At 39.6% G+C, this 21,637-nt stretch overlaps 2 protein-coding genes across 5 annotated transcripts in view; one reads left to right on the top strand and one right to left on the bottom strand.

Moving 5' to 3' along the window:
* Positions 1-9,635, bottom strand: part of col4a6 (collagen, type IV, alpha 6) — a 133,564-nt gene extending 123,929 nt beyond the window's left edge. For all 4 annotated transcript variants that reach the window (XM_067580945.1, XM_067580944.1, XM_067580947.1 and 1 more), the window contains exons 1-3: positions 9,533-9,635; positions 9,238-9,357; positions 9,017-9,062 (exon numbers count right to left, since the gene is read on the bottom strand). In XM_067580945.1, coding sequence (XP_067437046.1) covers positions 9,017-9,062; positions 9,238-9,248 — 57 coding nt within the window. In that variant the 5' untranslated portion in view covers positions 9,249-9,357; positions 9,533-9,635. The remainder of the gene's footprint in view (positions 1-9,016; positions 9,063-9,237; positions 9,358-9,532) is intronic.
* Positions 9,636-13,392: 3,757 nt separating this feature from the next.
* The window catches only part of col4a5 (collagen, type IV, alpha 5 (Alport syndrome)), a 56,247-nt gene continuing 48,002 nt past the window's right edge, over positions 13,393-21,637 (top strand). Inside the window, exon 1 of the mRNA XM_067579123.1 lies at positions 13,393-13,729. Within this exon, the coding sequence (XP_067435224.1) occupies positions 13,640-13,729 (90 nt within the window). The 5' untranslated portion in view covers positions 13,393-13,639. The remainder of the gene's footprint in view (positions 13,730-21,637) is intronic.

The raw sequence follows: 21,637 nt of genomic DNA, 5'->3' as shown, positions 1-21,637 counted from the left end.
CTATATCTGACATTATTTTGTGTATCAGTATGTTTTTTATGTGTGTTTCAGTCACAACTGCACTGCACTCCAGTAAAAAAAAGTGATTCAATTGTCCAACTCAAAATGCTTCCTAGCTAGCTAACAATAACCCTATTTCCTGTGATGTTAGCATCTTTATCACCTTGGAACAAATCACATTTTTTAGACATGACAGTTTCAATTGCTTCGTGTCTGCAGGAACAGAGCAAGAGAGCTTTTCCCCTTCAAATAAACCAAGTTAAAGCTAACGCTGCCATGCTAAAGGTAAAGTTAAACAGGATATTAGAGCTGTGCACACATTTGTTTGGCTTTGGTCTGCTAGCTAGATATGTCAGGCTGCTTCTGCACCTTCACTACCCACAATAACGACACTAACTTTGCCTCAAATATGTAATTAATAGGTGTTTCCATTGAAGAATATTAACGGTAATTAGAAAAGCCACTCACATGCACCCACATCCACCCTGCAGGGGCCGTTTTTCAGACCACCACAGTAAACTGAGACAAAAGAAGATGTGTTCCCTCTGCACAGGCATGCATATGATAATTGCAGTGAGGAGGAAAAATGTTTGACTTAAAGGGCTGATGTTGGGTGTCTAATGCCAAAGTAATGATGTTGCAGTGGAAAAAAGTAGAGCATCAAAGCGAAGCTGGAATTGAACCTGTCAGGCTTCCTGACTTCAAAACAAATTTAAAGTCCTCGGGGAGGATGGGGAAGGGGGGGGTGGGGGGGTTGAGTTGCCTTGGTTTCTGATTTAAAATCGACATCTGGAGAAAAAAGGGGTTTCTGTAGAACCTGGTTGCAAAATTCTGACAAGATCTGGATCAAAGAAAAAAAAAAAAGAAACCTTGGCTGCAGCTTTGGCTCTGTAAAATCAGTTTAATGAGATTAATAAAGGCAGAGATACCGACGTCCAACGTTTTGTTTAATTGGTTGTAATGTTAGTAGCCAAGCTATTTAAATGTCAATCTTTTGCCTTCATAGCTTGTAAGTCTTGGTTTCAAACGTTTCGGTCTGTAAAGTTTGACGCACCTGTTACATATGAAGGTGCGCAGAGACTATATCACGTTTTTTTTCGAGGTATAAAACTCTATAAAGAAAATGGGAGGGAGGTGGGTGAGGAGTTCGAAAAGGGGGGCAAGATAAACAAAATGAAGCAAGAAAAGGAAGGATGAAAGACACGACAGACATACAGAGGACAAAAACCCAACAAATGGGGAGAAGTAGATTGGAGGTCTAATCCTTTTTGAGGTGTGCTAAGTGCAAACAGCCCCGAGGGAAGCGATGGCATTAAGGAGAAAGGACCGGGCACGTCGAACAAGCTAGGACAGCACTCCCACCGAGCATCCAGCCAGCGAAACACTGCCCCACCTCAGCTCCTCTCTGACAAACCTAAAGACCTTCACAAACACACCCCGAGGGCCTGCAAATAGATAGAATAACCCCCCCCCCCCCACACACACTGCTTTCCCTCCTCTCTCCTCTTTTTTTTTTTTTTACTTCCTCCTGCTCCTTCTCTGTCCTCTCTGCGTTTCTGCTCGTCTTCCCCTTCTATGAAAAGCAGAAAAGCAAAAGACAAAAGTGCGATAAACAAATCTGGAGAGCGGGCGATGGAATGTTAAGCCGTCGCCACAACCGCGAGCCCCCGCTGCCTTTGTGCTCGGACGACCTCTGGCCTCTGGAGTTCACCGTGACCAATCGGGGAACAAACTGACAGCGTGTGCTTGGTAAAAAAAAAAAAGAGGAAGGAGGGGGGGGGGTCTGATATGTGAAAGTGGCTGTGCCAAGGCTCGGCAGACTGTAAGAGTGCATTCATTTCCTTGCCCTGTCCTGCCATTTGTTGCCACAACCTGTAAACTCGCTCTTCAATCACAACAAAAAACCTATAAATTTTACAGTTTGGCAAAAATATTTAAGTTCTGAATTGTGTGAAGAGCGTAACAGCTGCCAAGACTCACACAAATCCCAATCACACGCCACCGTAACTCCTAAAACAAACAAATAAAAGTCAGAAAGCAACACAAATAAAAGAAGAGCAGATAATAAATCAATCACTATGACGAATCACAGAACTCCCAGTCAACCTTATCAAGCCGCTGCACATTCACACCTAAGATAACAGATTTTACATGCCTTTTAACCGCACCTGTAAACACCACTAGGAAAAAGACAGTGATGCAGATGTTTGGAGGAACGGCTGGAAAAAAAAGAGATGGACATGCAAACACTGCTACAAAGTCAAAGACAAACACGCAGATAAAAAACCAAAAGAGAAGAAAAAAAAAAAAAGGAGGGTAGCGTCTGTCAACAGTCACGCCGACGCACGTCGCCTCGTTCTGTGTTGCTTTAGGATGTTTTCACAAATTTCTGTTCGTACTTGAGCGACGCAAAGATTTCGCCGCATTCCTCAGAGATCAACAACTGGCCCATGCAGGCTTCTGTAGGTCCTAAATAAATATAATAAAGGTCGCTGTCATTCAGTGTTGCCTTGTACGTGACTCTTGGTTCAAGGGTTGCCCGACTCAAACATCTGCACCCAAGAAGCAGGTAAAGAAGAAGAGATGGATGGATGATAATAAACTGATATGCTGCAGTAAACCTCCCAATTTGTTTCATACCATGACACTCAGGCCGCCATTGAACCAAGTTATCAGTACTTCCTTTCTCTTCAGGTTGGAGCAACAGGGGTGAATACTGTATATCTGAATTGTTATCTAGATCAGTTAGTGGTTGTCATAATTGGTGGTTGAACTGATTAGTCCATTCATTTTGATGATCGATTACGTTTTTAAGTTGGTTATCATGCAAAAAAAGCCAAACATTTTCTAGCTACAGCTTCTAAAACGTGACAATTTGCAGCTTTTCTCTGTTTTATATCAGTGTAAATTGAATTTCTTCGGGTTTTGGACTGTTGGTCAAACCAAACAAGCAATTGGAAACTTGTCACTTTGGATTGGGAAATTGTAAAGGGGAGTTTATGTCGCTATATCCAGATGTTTTAGGGACCAAAAAATTGTTTTTATGAGTCAAAAACAGCCCAAATGAGATATTTAGGTTAAAAAAAAGCCACAAAAGTACTATTTCTGACATCTGCTGTGTGTTGTAGAGTGTTTAGTTTCAGCCCAATAAAGATAAACAGAGTTTACAAAGTGACCCAGTCCATCTTTCTCCCTCTCTGGATTTACCCGTCAGCTCTTTATCTACCGCATCTCAAAACAACGTTTTCATAAACTCAACTAATCTCATCCTGACCCAAATCATCATTGGCGTTCACTCATGTTTTCAGGAAAAAGTCTTGGAGGTGGGGGGGGGATGTAAACTACACAGTCACACCTATTGTATGTTCTAAACATCCAGGGACATGCTGATACATAAAACAAACACATCTATGCAACCTCTTAAATACTTTTAACCCGAGCGTAAAGTCATAAATCATGTTAAATTAGGTGTGACGGCTTTCTCTCCGCTACAATTATGTGGTTTTGGTTCTTCTCGCCTCCTTTTTCTCACTTTTACTTCTGTATGATTTGTAAAAGATATTGTTTTATATAGCTAATCAATCATATCACTGAAAGCAGATTCTGACAACATGTCAACACGTTGGATTGTTAATATGTCATCCCTTTACTTCTTGCCTTTGTCACTGGGTTTTACAATCGTGTTAAGTGCCCTAAAAATCATTTTTGTGGCTCTGCTTATTGAAAATTCTTCTTTTACTGCCTGTTTTTTAAAACTAAAACGCCAAAATAACTAATTAATTATCAAAATAGTTGCAGACTAAGAGAGAAAGTAAGAAAGGATGAGCAGTGAGGAAGGGACCACCGCTCACAAATCAACTGGTAATGAGTTGCCTGACTTGTGGAAGCAGTGAGGGCAGTGATAGGAAGGGAGCGGGGTTACAGCGGGTAATGATCAGGCGAGGGAGGGAGGGAGGGAGGGAGGGAGGGAGGGAGGGAGGGAGGAGGAGGGCAGAAGGGAAAGGAGGAGGTGGTGGGGGGAGGAGGAGGAGGAGGAGGTGGGGGGGTGTTCAGTTGTGTTGGGGAGGGTCTTGCAATCACAAATCAAGCAGTGATCAGTCGCCTCACTTAGCGTTTCTGGAATGTACCAGCCTATAGCACCTGCAGGGAGCGGGAGACAGCCTGACAAGTCCTGCCAAGCTCTGAAAGAATTCGACAGAGGGGAGGGAGGGAGGGAGGGAGGGAGAGGAGGAGAGGAGTAAAGTTCTACTAGTTCATGCCATTTCTATAGATTTTATGCAGTTGGTTTGTCTCTTAAAAGTTTTATTGCACCAATTTATCTCTAAGTATTACAAACTGTGCAAAATGAGCATTTTAGGAAACTAAATATTTAAAAAAACTACAAGCAGTCTTCTGTTTTACAAGGACCACACCAGTTGTTTTGCAAGCTTTCACCCATATACTGCAAACATGGGCTCCAGCTCCTTGGACAGGAGGGTTGCAACTTGTGATTATTTTCATTATTGATTAATCTGATGATTATTTTCTCTTTAAAATGGCAGAAAATGGTGGAAAAATGTTGATCACTGTTTGTCAAAGACCAAGGTGCAACCGAAAATGTCGTTGTTGTTTTGTCCCGACCAACAGTCCACAACCCAAAGATATTCAGTTTACTGTCATAGAGAGTCTGGAACCAGAGAATTTCAGCATTTTACTCAAAAGGATTAATCATTTATTAAAATAGTTGGTGATTCTGTCACTCAACTAGTCGATTAACTGACTAACCGTTGCAGCTCTAGAAGTGAGGATTTCATGCTTTGATACGTGACAGTAAACTGAATATTTTTGGGTTTTTGTCTGTTGGTCAGATAAAACACACTCTACAAAATTATAATTGGCTAATTGATTATTATATTGTACAAATTTAAATGGAAACCAATGGGTGGGTGTAACAGTAAAACAAAAATATTAAAAAGTCCCAAACTGTATGGCAAGCATTCAATATTGGCTAGCAAAAATGTGAATAAAACTCAAAAAAGACACTGGTATGGTCCTTTAAGGCTAAAAAATTGCAATGTCATTGTCTACAAACCATAAGAGATCTCTAAAAAAGCATCAGTTTAATCCTAATTTACAAACATCTCCCATTTCTGTTGTGAAATAATCCCATACAACATACTCAAATTTGTTCCTATAACTTTCATTATGACCACATGTGTACAACCCTCCCATATTGCATTTCAACTGCGTCAAAAGAAATGAAAAGAAGACATTTTCTGGATGATTTCCTAACTGTCCAGGTAGCACAGACTCACTCCCTCCTCTGCTTCCCGTCAAGCCTCCTCCCCTCTCCTCCTCACCATTCTTCCTCACCCGTGTGTGATGTTTTCTCTGTGCCAACAGCTGTGTCAGCCATTGCAGACACTTTGCAGCAGAAGCTCCTACAGACTTTCTCGCCTGGTATGTTCGCTCAAACATAATTCTCTTTACAGTCGCAATGCAAGTATCCCATCAGCCACAACTGGCACCATCAGGGACGCTAAAAAAAGTTACCTGCTGTCATGTGGGTTTAGGGTTGGTAACTAATGATGTAAAAAAGGGTAAATAGTCCAAAAAGATGCACATAATTTTAAATTTATGCTAGTGTGGCTCAGTATACTGTTAGGCTACTGTTAGCTCCTACCTCCTTGTTGCGCCGTAGCTTGTAGTTTGAGAAGAGTCAGTCTAGTTAGCCTGAAATTGGTTTTAGCATCATAGCTAGCCAAAAAACTCGCAAACTAGCAAGCTAAATGATGCTAACATGCGACTCCTTGCAAATATCAATGCTAGCTTCTTCTAGATAAGCTAACTCTTCTGTAAACGATAACTAGCTAAACACTGAGGTTAGCTAGCCATCAAGCTAAACACACAAACACATTAAAAAAACTAATTTTGTCCAAAGCAGCAACATCTTTCCATTTCCATTGCAAAAGCTACATTATAAATTTGGAAACACAATCAGCACAAGAGCTGAAGTCCAACAATATGGCCACCAGACAATCCAATACAACATCTCTGCCATTTTACTTTTATGAAGTTTATATACTTTTACTTTTTGTTGACCATGTCAGAAAGGTGAAAGGTATATTAAAAGGTGTTTCTAATATTTTGGTCCCCCTCATGCACAGTATGTAATTGAGGTGGACAAAATATTAGAAACACCTTTCCATATAAGTACAACCCACTACAACCTTGACAATAAACATAAAGTACAATGATTAGCTTTATGACAGTGTCAACAAAAATGAAAATGTATAAGCTTCATTGGATTGCATTAGATTGTACCTGTGTGGCTAATATAGTGGACGGTGAGTGTATATTTCCAATGGGAGCTGCTGCTAAATGCTAAAGCTGTAATGTTGCAAGGAAAAACAAACATGTGCATACTTCTGGAGAAAACTTGGAGCAATATGAACTGTCAGATATCCAGTTTAATAACTTTAATAATTTCAAGACTTAATAGTTTATATTTTCACCAAATTTAAGCCCCTTCATTATTATACAACCTGGCTCTTGTAACACTCAAAATATTTACTACAAGGACTTTTTTACAGCACATATTAGGACATGTGGTATCTGTTTTAAAAGTTTAAATATAAAAGTAGGTTATACATCACTAATATTTTGATTTCTGCACCTTAAACAAACTTATCTTATGCTTGTTACAGTGCCATCCTTGTGTCATTTGGCATGCTGCTGTATTTCCATTGACAGATAAACAAGCGTGTGTGTGTGTGTGTGTGTGTTTAGTCTTATCTGCCGACACTGATAACACCTGATAAAGACCTTTTCCTCTGCTATCAGTGCACAGTAGCACAGAGAGGCGGCAGCGAAAGACGATGAACTTCAACATTTCGGCTCAACTCGTGGCTGGACCAAAGACATGGTTACCAAGGTTACGACAGCCTAGACCACCCAATGAACTCATCTGTCACTCACTCAACCCACACATGCATCCACTCAGCCACCCACACACACACACTCGAAACAAGGGAGGTGGGAAGTGGGAGGAGGAGTCGATTCAAAGTCAATGCAGCTCGATCAGCTGAGGTCTATTGAGACGCAGGAAGCTTTCAGGCGCCGATTCGCTTTCATGTTCCCCAGTCGGCGTCTCTGTCACAGCTGACGACAGCCTCGCTGAGATGGTGAAGCAAGACACTGACGCTGCCACGGTTAACTAACGCTACAAGATCCAGGTTGATTTTCAGCCAACTGTGCTTGAATTTGCATGCAATCACTGGCATGGAAAAGGGTTTAGTCACTGCTATGCAATTACTTTTCCAAAGCGTGTTTAGACAAATTTAATGCTTTTACTTCAGCCAAAGAAAATTTGTGAACCATAAGATTATGGTGCCTTCTGGAAACCAGATAAACTCCAATCTCCAAGTTGTTTTCTTGTGATTTTTTCTGCTTTTCTAGGCTTTTCAAGGCTGTTGCACAGTTATCTAAGGAAATATCACCTCCATTTTTGCTTCTCCTCCACCAAATGTCCCCCCAAATTAACAATAAAGAACCCATGTTGCCTCCCTCTCACTCTGAATGACACCATCAAACACCACCACTGCTCTTTCTTATTCTAATTTCTAAGGTAATGAGTGCAGTGCTGCATTGAACCTCTGTCAGTTTATGTCACAATAATGTAGAATTTTAACTTGCACATGCTCCTCCTTTTGTTGTGCATGTAGTTGATGCTTTACCCCAGAGCTGCAACCGTTTTCCATTACTGTAGTAAATGTAATTTTCACCAGACAGTGATGCTGTGCTTTCTCATGATTCGGTGTGTTCAGTGTGGAGTATGAACTTCAACTTTTCCATGCACAACAGAAGTGTTTTTAAACATAATCTCCTTAAATAAACTGGAGTGAGCTGTTTCTACAGTGTGTCTAGTTTGGTCCTGATGTGATATTATTTTTAAGGGAAGTTTTAAGACTCTGCAGGATGTGATAGAAAGTAATATAAAAGGATATTATGACAGTTAATCAGTAAGTCAGGAGTAGAACAGTTTAGTAGAAATTTAAAAACTGGAGAAAACCAACAAAAACAGATTTAAATCACTTTTAAAATGCTATATATCTTAAAACAATCATAACATGTGGTCAATACAATAAGATGTCTAAAATTAAAGACTAATTTGCTGTATAATGAAAGCAGCAAAGCCCTATTTGTTTGACATTCTCCCGCTGCAGCAGATGTGAACCTCAGCAGGGGGAAGTTAGGTGTGGCTTAGAGAAGACACCCAATAATCTCCTTATCCTAAATATTCATCAGCAGGGCGGAGTCTGAATTGCAAATGACTCTGAGCGGGCCCACTCAAATACGAACTACTTTTTCCCCCCCCCAGTCCTTCAGGCTACCCAAAAATGCAGACTTCAGTCCCATAAAACTTTTGGGGAAGAGGAGGAGGAGGAGGAGGAGAAGGGGGAGGGCATCCACACAGTTTGGAGAGTGTTTGGCACATATGATGCACCTGTAACTTTGATTTAAACGTGTCTTAATTTACCTTTAAAAGTCCCCCCCAAAAAAACAAATCACTGCCTTTATAGTATTTGTAGGATGGATAAAAGAATATTCATAAATGTGCGGCATGGCTGAAAACACCCACAGCGTGACGCATGGAGTAAAGACATGGAAGAGAGACCTGTGCAGAGTGCAAGGTCTCTACTATGAAGAGCATATGTATGAAATTAACTTTACAAACACATGAAAATGAAATTAATGCAACAAACAGCTTTAAACTGTTGGCTTCAGGCAGAGTGGGCTCCCGGCTTGGTCACAGTGGCTCAGCTGCTGATCCATATGAGCCAATTACGTGCAACATTTGTCTGTCTGCTCCAGCACAAAAAAAAAAAAAAAAAAAAAAAATAGGCTACACAGTCGCAATGCACAACAAAAAAATAATTCAGCGTGGTCGTTAATAGGCTTTATAAGTGCTATAAATAAACCCAAGCAGGGAAGCCACTTCACCCCAAGTAGGTTATAGTAAACAAATGGGACTTACTCCGTGTGTAGATCCAACCGCCAAGGCGACTGCTATCATACAAATCCTGCCAAAGAAATAAACATTTTCGTTAGTGTGTGTTTCCTCCCGTGATTATCTGGCAGGTAAACTGCGCCGGAGCTGCCCCAATACAGGCGCGACCAAACGCTGCGCCAGATTGCAGAGCCGAAATCTTGACTATGGAGAAGTTAGATAAGTTTTAAAAGTGAATAAATGCTTACAGGAATTTCATTTTGATCCGACTGGCAGAGGGGGAACCGCAGGTCGAGACTCGACTCCCTTGTCTTCACCAGCAAGGCACTTCAAACGCGCTCATCGACGGCTCCAAAAAACCCTGTCATCTACCCGGAGACACACACAGAGAGAGAGGAAAGAGGGAGATAAAGTAGTCCCACCGCCAAACACAAAACCAACTCTTTACACACACACATACACACACGGCTCCGAGTATTAAAGCCACAACACAGCCACAAAAACTTCTTTCTTTCATAAAATCAGAGCTTATATCCAACTCACCAAAGTTGCAGCGGTGAAGTCGCTGCTGCGCTCTCCGGGCTGTTGCGCTTCAACTCAGCAGCGCACCACAGCAGCAATGGAGAGGAGGGGCCAACACATGTCATTCATGCCTCCATACCTTTGGCTATAACAGCAGTTTATATCCACGCGCAGAGCTCATAACCTTTTAAAACAGTCTGGTTGTGTAAAGGAGACGAGCAGTTTTCCCCCCTCTGGTTTTAATCCATGATATGAATCAACAATAAAGAAGCTATTGTTCTATAACACATATTATAAATACTTATGTCTGAGATGCCCAATTATTAGTATATAGTAACTTTTATTAACACTTTTGTATCATTTTCTTTACTATATATCTTCTTATTTCAACATTATGTCCCTAGAATATTAGTTTTTCATGAATTACTGTAGTTTAAAGTGGCTTTATGATACTTTATGCAACATTATCACATATATAATCAATATAATGATCATATCATCCTACTAAAGAGTGACATTTTTATTCAATCTCCAGTGGTTGCATGATATTTCTGTAGAGAATCACATTTGCAATCAACGTTTTAAAAGTTTTCCTTCTAACTTCTAACTTCAAAAAACATACATTACAAGATCACTATAACCCTGTTGTGAGGGTATTATCTCTTTTAAGTGAGAAAAAACTAACTTAAAATGATATAAAAACCAAAGTAACACAGTTAACTAAAGTAACTACTATAGTAGTAACAACTATAGTAACCTTTGCTGATTATTTGAACAGCTTTGTTTGGCTCTCTGGTCTAAAAATGGTGCAGACGCCGAGTTACTCGGGTTGCAAACAGTCCTCGTTTAGCTCTTGAATGTTCTATTATAGGTGACCTGAGTGATACTTCAACACTGCTCATCACATCATGTTAATTTATCTTCTGTTGTGCATTACAGTCATGTTTCCTATTTGAATTATATCAGATACAGATAAAAGCAGTTTTGCTCCCCTTTGCAGCTTGTCTTTAGCTGCGGAGTAACGCAGGGATCTTTCCAGGGACCTTTTTAGTTTTGCACATTGGATAGGAATTTGTTGGTGTATTATCTATTTTCACTGCTGCATGAATTCCTATACTATTTACCCAAACTATACCTCCAATCTCAACCCTAATCCTAATCCTATAGTTAAGTAGAAAGAGTTCAAACCTTGGATGTCTGAAACATTTCCTCCAAGTAAACCAACGATGGCTTGTCAAATATTGAATTCAGGGTCATATTTGCAACTCAAAAACAATATAAAACTTCCTGGAAACATCAGAAAGTTGAACTATTTTTGATTCTAGCGTACAGTATGGTGTAAAAACATAAAATCATAGAAGGGTTGCCTGCTCTTGTCTTTGCCAGTTATGGAGTGACAAACGGAGATGGTGGTTCTTTGCATTTGATCAGATTGGCTACTGGTTGTAGTGTTTTACTGTAGGTTAGTTTATTTGATGTTTTGAGAAGACAACTACAAAAATATCACAGATGACACAGTAAAGACTTACTTCCACTGTGGTCCTTGATGCAAAGATGGGAAAGATGCAGGAGTCCAATGAAATTACTCAAAGTACTTAAGATGGTGAGTTTGCACTTCCAACCTTTCTGTAATTAGACCGTCTTTTAAAATTTGTGTTGGTTGCCTAATATTTTGTGCAAACTGTACAGTGACTTATTCCAATATTCTAGCATTGCAGAACTGATACTGATGTTGTTATTGAACCTTAGGAAGCACAAGTTGGCAAACAGGTGAGCAGTGGTGGAAAGTAACTAAATACGAATACGAACACAAATACGAACACAAATACGAACACAAATATGAATATGAAAACTTTATTGTCCACATTGTGCAAATTTGCCTTTGGTTTCAACATAAGACATGTCATAAAAACATACATGGTACAATACATCATCTCAGTATACAATTTCATTAAAACACAACATTTACTCAAGTTCTGTACTTCAGTACTATTTTGAGATACTTAACTTGAGTATTTCCATGTGATGCTACTTTATTCTTCCACTCCACTACATTTCAGAGGGAAATATTGTACTTTCTACTCCACTACATTTATTTGACAGCTTTAGTTACTTTTCAGATGAAGATTTGACACAATGGATAATATAACAAGTTACACATTGTTAAAGATGAAACCAGTGGTTTCCAACCTTTTTGGCTTTTGACGTCTTACAAAAAGCAGTGTGTAGTCGGGGTCACATTTCACATGTCTATGAGTTGTTAACAGCTCCACCAAATAGTGATTTTTCCCTCTAAACTTCTCACATGCTTTCATTTCAATAAATGTTCAAATGATCCAATATTTCACCAAAAATCAAAGATTAGAGAAAAAGTCCAAAAACTGAAAACAGATTTGTGTATCAGAACTTTGTTTTTCCCATTAATCATCTCACGACTCCTCAGATTTATCAGTCAGAGGAACCAAACCACTACTTTTACTGCAATACTTAAACTACATTTTGCTGCTAATACTGATGTACTTTTACTTAAGTAAGATTTTTCAGGACTCTTTGCAGGACTTTTACTTGTAAGGGAGTAATTTTACATTGCTGTATTGGTACTTTTACTAAAGTAAAGGATCTGAATACTTCTTCCACCACTTCAGGTGAACATGAGTTCCTCCAACCCTGCAAACAGAACTGCAACTATTAGTTGATTAATCAATTAGATGATCATCAGAAAATTAATCACCAATTATTTTGATAATCAATTTATCATTTTGAGTCATTTTTTAAGAAAAGAGAGAAAAATCTTCTTAAATGTGCATATCTTCTGGATTTTTTAGTCCTCAATGACAGCAGATAATCAATCGTTTTGAGTCATTTTTTAAGAAGAAAAATTCTCTCCAAATTCTCTGATTCCAGCTTCTCATATGTGTCATTTTCTGGTTTCTTTTGTCTTCTATGACAGTAAACTGAATATCTTTGGGTTGTGGACTGTTAGTCAGGACAAAACAAGACATTTGAGGTTGCATCTTGGGCTTTTGGGAACAATGATTGACATTTTTCTCCATTTTCTGATACTTTATTGACCAAACAACTAATCGATTAATCATAGAAAATAACCATAAGATTAATCATTTATGAAAGTAATTGTTAATTGCAGCTCTACTTGCAAGGCTGGGTTACTTAATGCAGCACTTTTGCCTTGATTATAAAACTTTGTCTGCCATGAAATATTTCACAATAGCATTTACAGCTTATGAAAACTTCATTTGCGTGTGAGTTAGGAATTTTTCTGAAATATCATCCATAATTACTCTTCATATAATCAGTGACATTCTCTGGAGCTCATAACAACACCTGTGAACATGACCTTTCAAATCCATCTGGTAACCTTAAGGATTCTATAAGAATGCATCAATAAATCAAAAACATAGGATGATGTGCTTTAACATAAAAAGTCACTTTATTATTCCATTCTGCCAGCAGCATCCCTCTGTCAAGAGTCAAAAGCAAGAATTTGACCTTTAATAATCTGACAGGAATGCAACTTGTCCGGGCATAGGCTATAGAAATTGCCAAATAAAGGTTTAATGTCAAACCTATTTTGTGCAGCCTCAGGCATTGGTTAGGATTGGTTAGGCATGCATATCCATCCGCCAGTGAGAGGTCTTAACATTATTGAGTTATTTCCTATTGTAAAAATAATCTAAAACAACAGAAAATAGTCGTCAACTGGACTAAAATGCCACGTTGATAGTGTGTTATGGATAAAAGTTTAGGGTGTAAAATCATCCTGCAGTTTTATTTTAGATTAATTCTTCTTCTTGGTGTAGGTGCAGGGTGCTGATATCAGTGCGCCATGGCTGTGGGAAGTAGTTCCGGCTGGGCAGGTTTGCAAGTCCAAGAGAGAAAAAGTTAGAGAGGGGGATTGCAGAGGCGCACGGTGCCACAGCCAGGACCACTGGGATCCTCTGCAAGCGCAACAACAGCCAACACGCCAAGAAGAAGAAGTGTTTTTCTTATTAATTCTATTTCACTGAGGGCAGGTGTGCAGGAGGGGGAAGCAGGGCTATGTCTTGCGAGTAGAGAGAAGTAGAGTTTGTGAGTGTTAACGCAGGCGGATCCTTGTTTTATTCCCGCAAGATGAGTAAAGACTTGAACAGCCTGCGACAGCTCGCCGTAGCACTGCTCTTCTTCGCCCTGTGCGTCGCGGTGCAGCAATCCGACTCAGCGGTAAGTGCGTTTTACACTCTTTTTCCTTTTTTTTTTTTTTTTTTTTTTTTTTTTTTTTTTTTTGCTTGCTTGCTTGCTTGCTTGCTTGCAGAGATTTAGAAACTTACTAACAGCTTTCACCCCCCTTCCAACCGTAAAGATACCCAACACGAAAGAGCCCGAGAGAGACCTGCCGCTCTCTCTCTCTCTCTCTTACCCCCCTCCTCCCCACCACTCAACCCGGCGTCGGACACCACCGGCTCTCCCTGAGCAAGCTCAACTAAAGTTTATAAATAGAGAGGCTGCTTTATAACAAGTGCTTATCCTTCTGCTCTAATAATAATCCCGTTGCCGTTTCCGTTTTGTTGCAGTGAAAATAATAACCCCACTGCATGTAATTAAGACAAACATACACCTTTGTGCTTTGAGCTTTTACAGCACATTTTAACGACGGGAGAGGGGGAACACCTTCATGAGTTGAGGCTGTGTAGTTTTCATGGAAGATCGGACCGAGTTTCTGGTCTTTTTCAACCCCCACCTTTGCGCATCACGCTTCTTCTTCTTCTTCTTCTTCTTCTTCCCTGTTCCCTGTAACCCATTTCAACCTGTAGCAACATGCCATCCACGGCACACTTCTTTTTTTTCCTTTCTTTCCCCCCCCCCCTCTCTCTAGCCTGCATCTATTTTTATTCCTTGTTATCATTTTAAAGATTCAGACGAAATCTATCTGTGTTGTCTGGAGGAGCGCGGCGATGCAGTGCGCCGTGTCCCTCCGTCACAAGCCCGCTCTCTTCTAATTAAAATATTAAAGTTAACTGCATCATGCCTGCTCTGTCAGCTCTTAACACAGTCTGCCTGCCACCTGCACTATCCAACACATGTGCTTCATTTAGTTTGCTAACATCCTAATGAAAGACTTTCCATCCCTGAAGAGAGGAAATGTGATTTTTTTTTGGTGTTGTTGTTGCAGCTTTTATCCAGGTGTACTTCTCCTGCAGGTGTGATGCATGTTGACAGCACCTTGTTACTGACTCATAATGACGTATTTTTCTAATTAGAGCAATAAAAATCAGTTGTTTTATTGCTTTATATTGTTTCTAACACCCTTTTCTGTGCAGCCAGCATCACTTTGGTGTCTCTTTTATAACTTTCTGTGGCGTTAAAGTGAAATTCGCCTTGCACTTGAAGTATATTTGGGAGCAAAGGAGGGGTGTGTGTGTGTGTGTGTGTTTGTGTTTGCGCATTCTTTACCCTTCTTCACTCTCATGCATTTGTTTGGCTCTTCAGTCCAGCTGCAAGCTTTCAAACTTTTACATCTTTGAGTGTTGTATGATGAAGCTGTATCATCAAACTGCAGATTCAAAAGTCACCCAAAAAATCCGTGGAGGCATCTCAGCCTGACTTCTCATGTAATATTCCAATAGGTTCTATATGATGAATATTCAGACCTCATTAATAATTCATGGTGGGAGACTTGATCCCGCCCCCACACGCCAGGCGTGTCCAATCAGGTCTGCACCCTTGCTGTTCATCAGTTTTTATAAAAACAGCATGCTATGAGTCTGACTTTTTATGTTTCAAATCAAGCTGGAAACATTTCTAGAGTATATCTGAACACTTTCTTTTTGTGTTTATGGTTTCCATAGCAACGCTGCATCACCTTAAGGAGCATGAGTGCAATTTCTAAGGCTATTAACATGTTATAGGATCACTTTTAATAAGCTTCAGGGTGAATTTTATGTCAGTATGTGAGAGAGAAGTATGTTCACTCAAAGTTTGTTAAGGTCAATTCATAATTTGGCGTTTTCAGATAGACAGATTTTGTTGTAGAGAGTAATGTCAAAACACACACACACAAAAGCAATGACGCATCTAAAATGTTGTTATTCTTAAAGGACTGTAGATGCTCTCTTAGTGGCCTATTTTACTTCCATCCATGCAGTTATTCCAAACAGCGGATATGAGCTTTGAAGTGAAGCCCTCTTAACACTCAAGTCTCTGATGTCTGTAGATGTGGAATAAGATTAAATTCTCCCCATCAAGCCTCCATAAAAATTTCTAAACAAGGTAAAAAGCTAAAAGCGATAAAGTGTTTGGTACACCGTGTTCATGGAAAGTTGCAGGTGTGACTTGTCGAGCGGACAGACTGACTGTTATTGTTGTCGTGGAGATTTAAAGCTACAGGTGAGGGTGGAGGGGTTCCCCTGGAATGTGGCTGGCCCCGCCCTCCCCTCTTTTTTTCTTTTTTTTTGGGTAGATGACGAAGAAGAGGAGGAGGAGGAGAAGGAGGAGGAGGAGGGTGAGAGGGAAAGGGGTTGGAGAAAGAGGGAGATTAATGATTGATAGAGTGAAAGAGCAAAAAATATCACACTTGAGTTGATAAAAGACCAAAAAAAATATAGCGTGTGACTTCACTTTGGACTTTGGAAACTGCAGTTTGACTCAAGGTCCACTTACTAGCTTTCAGTTGCACTTTACAGTCTTCATAACTGAGTGGAGTTTGCTCAGGCTGTGAGATGTGATTGAAAAAAGCTAGTAAGTAAACCCTGAGTTTAGGTAACTTTGTCAAAAAAAGGAAGACGTGAGTGATGAAAATGATGCTGATGGAGGGAACTGCTGCAAAAGAAAACTCATTCCTCTCTCTCTCTCTCTCTCTCTCTCTCTCTCTGTCAAACACGCACACACGCACACACTTAAAATTCCCTCATTCCCAGTACTCCTGGTTATGTCTGATCTGTCCCAGTGCTCTCACCGAGGCCCCCTAGTGGAGACTGTGTGCACAATCCAAAACCTGTCCTGTGTTGAATTCAACCTGCTGCCTTTGTCGCTGCTTTCCACTGAAAAACATGCATCTCCAAACATTAAATATAACATATTTTACTGATATTAAAACATTTTATATCTTATAAATATTAGAAAATATATTATTATTGGCTATATGTTAAAAAATGTGTAAAATTCTCCTTATTCTTTGGCTACTAAAACCCTTTAAGTCTCACTGGATTGCCTCAAAAATACATTTTAACAAAATTCATCATTATGGTTCATATTAATTTGACATTTTGGAGATACATGTTTTTTACAGGATAAAGCTGACAATGCAAAGAGTGCTGAATCACGCACACAAACACGAGCAGATGACATCATATTCCCACTCAGTGTTTAATCATTAACTTGTTATAAATGAGACATCTCATACATCACCGTTTCATAGCTATTTGGCCGTGTGTGTGTGTGTCTTTGTGTGTGTGTGTGTGTGTGTGTGTGTGTGTGTGTGTGTGTGTGTGTGTGTGCAGTGTTAATCCTTGCACAGATATGAATCTCCATTCAGCCAGGTGAGGGAGTTCAGCGGTAATGTATACCTGGAGGTTTTTCTTTGAACCCGTCATGCGGCTCAAACCACAAACACACTTAATTTGAGGCATGGTTTCCTGCGCACATAGATACACACACACGCACACACACAAACACACACACTCTCTCATGGGTTCCCCAACCTTTCACGTGACCCACATCCCAGGTGGAGTTTGGAGTGTCTGCTGTGTGTGATGAAAAGATTCAGGTAGCCATAACATCCTCAGGTTGTTGAGATAAATCGGTGACGTGAGTTAAAACGGTAGAGCTGCTTGTTCCAGTGAAAGAGTGAAAGGAGGTCACGTTTCAGTTAAATATTTCACCATTTCTCTTTGTCTTTGTGTTGTTTTGTTTTCGTGGTTTTCTTGTCTTGTCTGCTTTCCTCTTAATCCCTCTCCTTTTACTGCTTTCTCTCCCTGAGTAAAGAAACAGTCTGTCCATGAAATCCCAATCCTGTGCAAGTGCAAGACGTAACGCTAATCCAACCAATCCTCTCAATATTTATGATAACGTTTAAAATAAAGTCTTCCAAATCCTTCAAGTTTACTGCAAAAAAAATGTTAAAGCTGGGAAAACTGAGGAGTCACCGCAGTTTTTCTCAGAGAAATAATTAATCTCATAACAAGTTTTATAGGTCAAAGTCAAAAATAAGTAAGTGTATAGGTTTGCTGCCCCAGAGCTTGTCTTCTCAGGTATGCTACATATCACTCCTGTCAAATACTTCAGTATAATAATTCAATCAAATACTTAAAACCAGACATTTGATTTATTGATCTCACTAGCAGTACTACACTGTATGGTAGGAAGCAGTTACCTTACAGACACAGTTCAGGGCACAAAAGACCAACTCCATTAGAGTAATTTACATGTATCATGATTTTCAGTATGATCTTTAAACACCATTTTCACAGCTAACTTACAGTAGTTTTTATTACAGCAGTGTTTCTTTAAATAATGTAAAATATGACACAGCATTTAACACAATTTGTTGGAAAAAGCTGCTACAAATTCATTCATTTTTGGCTGTAGTAATCACAAAAAACCCTCTTTTTTCGCTCCTTCTCAAACTTATATACTGACATTTTTCTTAGCATACCTCTATCCTCCTCTTTTTCTGGTGCTCATACCTTCTGTATCTCTCTCCCCCCCTTCTGTTTTTTTTTCTCCCCCATCTATCTCTCATTTTCTCTCCTTTGTGTCTGTTCTCGGAGACAAATTCCATCTTTATCTCACCTGCTTGAAGAGGAGGGCTCCTTAAACGTGCTCTCAAGAGACACACATGAACACCAGCATGTACGTCATATTCGCCTCCTTTTATATTATCCTTCCACACTTGAAACATTGCTTTGTGTGTACATAATGTGTGTGTCTCTTAATGTGTTTCCCTGGTAGAAGTTGCACTGTGGTGTCAATGAGCTGGAGATGCCATCAGGATTTACAGGTGGACAAAAGCCAATGAGAGCTAACGCCAAATGTTTAGACAGCTAATTACCCCAAATCCAGTACATACACCCCTCCCTCCTTCTCTTCATTTACTTTCTCACTCATTCTCTTTATTTACAGCTGGAAGAAAGCAGTACTGCAGTAGAAGTGGGAGTAGCAGCAGTATAAGATGTAACAATAAGAGAATGAGTAATAGCATTAAAAGGAGAAGAAGAAGAAGTAGTAGTGTGAGGGAGGTAGTAGCACTGGTCTAGTTACTCATTTGAGAGACGCTTTTGTCCATTTTTCTCCATGAATACTCATCAACTGGAGGCAGTTTTGGTTTCGGTGTCTTGCTCAAGGTCATTTACACCCTCTATCTGACCTACAGGTGCCCACGTAGTAGGTGCAGTAGTAGTAATAGTGGCAGTAGTAGTAGTATAAATACAAGTAGCAATCTCATCAGTTGGTGTGGTAGTAGTAGAGTGCAACAGGTGTTCTATAAGCTGCAAACATAAGTAGGTGTTGCAGTAGTTGTAGTAGAAGAAGTAGTAGTAGTTTCAGAGGCAGTAGTACCTGTAGATGTAGAAGTAGTAGTAATTTTAGTGGTAGCAGAAGTAGTAGAATGAGTAACAGCAGCAGTAGTAGTAGAAGTAGAAGAACTAGCAGAGATTACAGTAGTGCAGTAGTAGTAGTTTTAGTAGCAGTATTAGTAGTAGCAGTTATAGTAGTTGTTGTAGCAGTACTAGCAGTATGGTTCTGGTACCATTTGTAGTAGCATTAGCAGTAGTTTTAGTTGCAAGTACTAGTAGAAGTAGCCTGGTAGAAGGAGGTTAAGTAGCAGTGTAGTAGTGGTAGTAGTAAGCAAGAGTTGCAGTAGTACTAGAAGGAGGGTTAATAATGGCTACAGTAGTAGTAGTTCTAGTACTAGTTGTAGTAGCATTAGTAGCAATAGTAGTACTTTCAATAGCAGAGAAGTATTTAGTAGCAGCAGAAGCAGCAACAGTAGTACTAGCAGTACAGTTTCAGTACCATCTGTGGTAGCATTAGCATGGCAGTTTTAATTGTAAGTAATTGGCTGTACAATAGCAATAGTAGTAGTAGTAGTGGTAGAAGTTGTCAGAGCAGCAATTTCTGTAGTAGTGGAAGGATTTGTAGTGGCCAATGGCTACAGTAGTGGTAGTACTAGCCTATAGTAGCAGTAGTATTAGTAGTAGTATTATCAGTACACCTTTTTCTCTCCTATATAACTCCTTCCTCTTCCTCCCAACATTTTCCTGTTAGTGTTAGAGTCTCATTTCATGTCTTTCTTCCACTCTTCTCTTTGCACAGAGTATCTTCTTCTGTCACTTAAACTCAAACCCCCTCCTCACTCCTTCCTCGCCCCCTCCTCACTCCTTCCTCGCCCCCTCCTCACCCTCCTCACCCTCCTTGCCCTCCTCCATTCAGTGTTAACAGCAGGGCAAACATAGTGTGTTTGTTAGAGACTTCTTTATTTACTCCATCCCTCGCTGTTTGGTTTGAGGCTTTAAAGGTCAGAAATCTCTTTTTACGTCTGTCTGCTCCCTCTGTCTGTCTTATTATATTTTAACTCTGATCATTAACTGGACCACCATGCAGTCTACAAACTATTTTTACTTTGCTCAACAGCTCATAGTCATGTTATTTGTGTCACCGCCACATGACAACCACAGTGAGCTTTAACCAGGTGCACTTCATGTGAGAGATTTAAGTTTCTTTAAATCTCTTTTGGGTTAAAAAAGTCAGGAATCCCTGATCTGAAGGGTTAAACTGCGGTCGCTTAAAGGTTTGACCGACCTTCCTTTGAAGACCGGTGAGACTATCCAGATTAAATGTGGATTTGTGCTGATTTAGGTTAAAGATTAAGGTTAGTGAGACTCGACTGGAATCTCTGAATTTTGTCTGATATGTAACACAAAGACCCTTCAGATTACATTTTTTCTTCTTTACTGTCCATCATTTCTTTGTTTTTAAGGTATTTTTAGGCTGGATTTTTATGAATTTAGTGATAGTGAAGAGGTGATAGGAAACGTGGGAATGAGAGATGCAACAAGGGTCTTAGGCTGCACTCGAAATGAGGGATTACGGTTGTCAAACGCTTGGAAGGAGGCGAAATATCAGAGCGAGTTTGGCAGAATGTTGGGTCAGAAATAGACTTCAGGAGGGCTGCAGCTTACTTCTTTTTCATTATAAATCTGCAAATTGTTAATTTTGTTGGACCAACAGTTGAAACCACAAAGGTATTTAATTCATAATGATACAAAACAGAGAAATGGATCAAATATAAGTTGGTGAAACCAGCAAAACTTTGGCATTTTTGCTTAAAAAATGTACTTGACTAATGTACATTTCAGATATCAGGCATTAATTAACAAGAGATTCGAGTCTGTTTAAACACTTAGTTGTATTTGGTGAGTAGATAAAAAAAGTCATTAGTCATGTTAAGGAGAAATTTTCTTTTAAAGAGGAAGGATGTTGTCAAATATGAAGCGTTTCTGATTCCTTTTCAGTAGAGCTATAATGACAGATGATGTATCTGCAGCTATTTTAACAATATAATAATCATTTTAGTCATTTTTTAAAGCAAAAATACCAAATTTCTGCTGGTTGTAGCTTCTCAAATGTGAGGATGAGGATTTAAAGCTTTCTTTGTCGTACATGATTAATTTCTTTGGATAATAACAGGCATTTTTCACAATTTTCTGACATTATATAGACAATAATTGAGAAAATAGTCAGCAGATTGATTGATAATGACAATAATTGCTTGTTGCAGTCTTAACTTTTCAGTGCAGCACTTTCTGTCAGAGGAAAAGAAGAGTCAGTCAGATAGACTCCACCATTTATCTGCTACCTCACGCTGTCAGAAAGATCAGCAGGTCGACACCAGATCTAAAGCAGAACGAAATGATTAAACGCTTTTATCAACTGGAAGCTCTTAATGTGAAGATGTAGTGTAACACTTTGCCAAATATGCTCAGATGAAGCAACCGCTGCAACCATAAAGGCGTTTATATCTTCTGTCTGTATCTGTTTCATCTTGTCCTTCTTGTCTGACTCTGACGTCGTCTTTTACCCTTTTTCTCAATTAGAGTTTATTCTTTACCTGAGACCAGTGGAAACATCAGAGAT

This window comes from Thunnus thynnus, chromosome 22 (genome assembly GCF_963924715.1).
Source record: "Thunnus thynnus chromosome 22, fThuThy2.1, whole genome shotgun sequence".
NCBI lineage: Eukaryota > Metazoa > Chordata > Actinopteri > Scombriformes > Scombridae > Thunnus > Thunnus thynnus.
The sequence above is the reverse complement of the archived record's forward strand: the minus strand, read 5'-3'. Positions and strand labels throughout refer to the sequence as shown.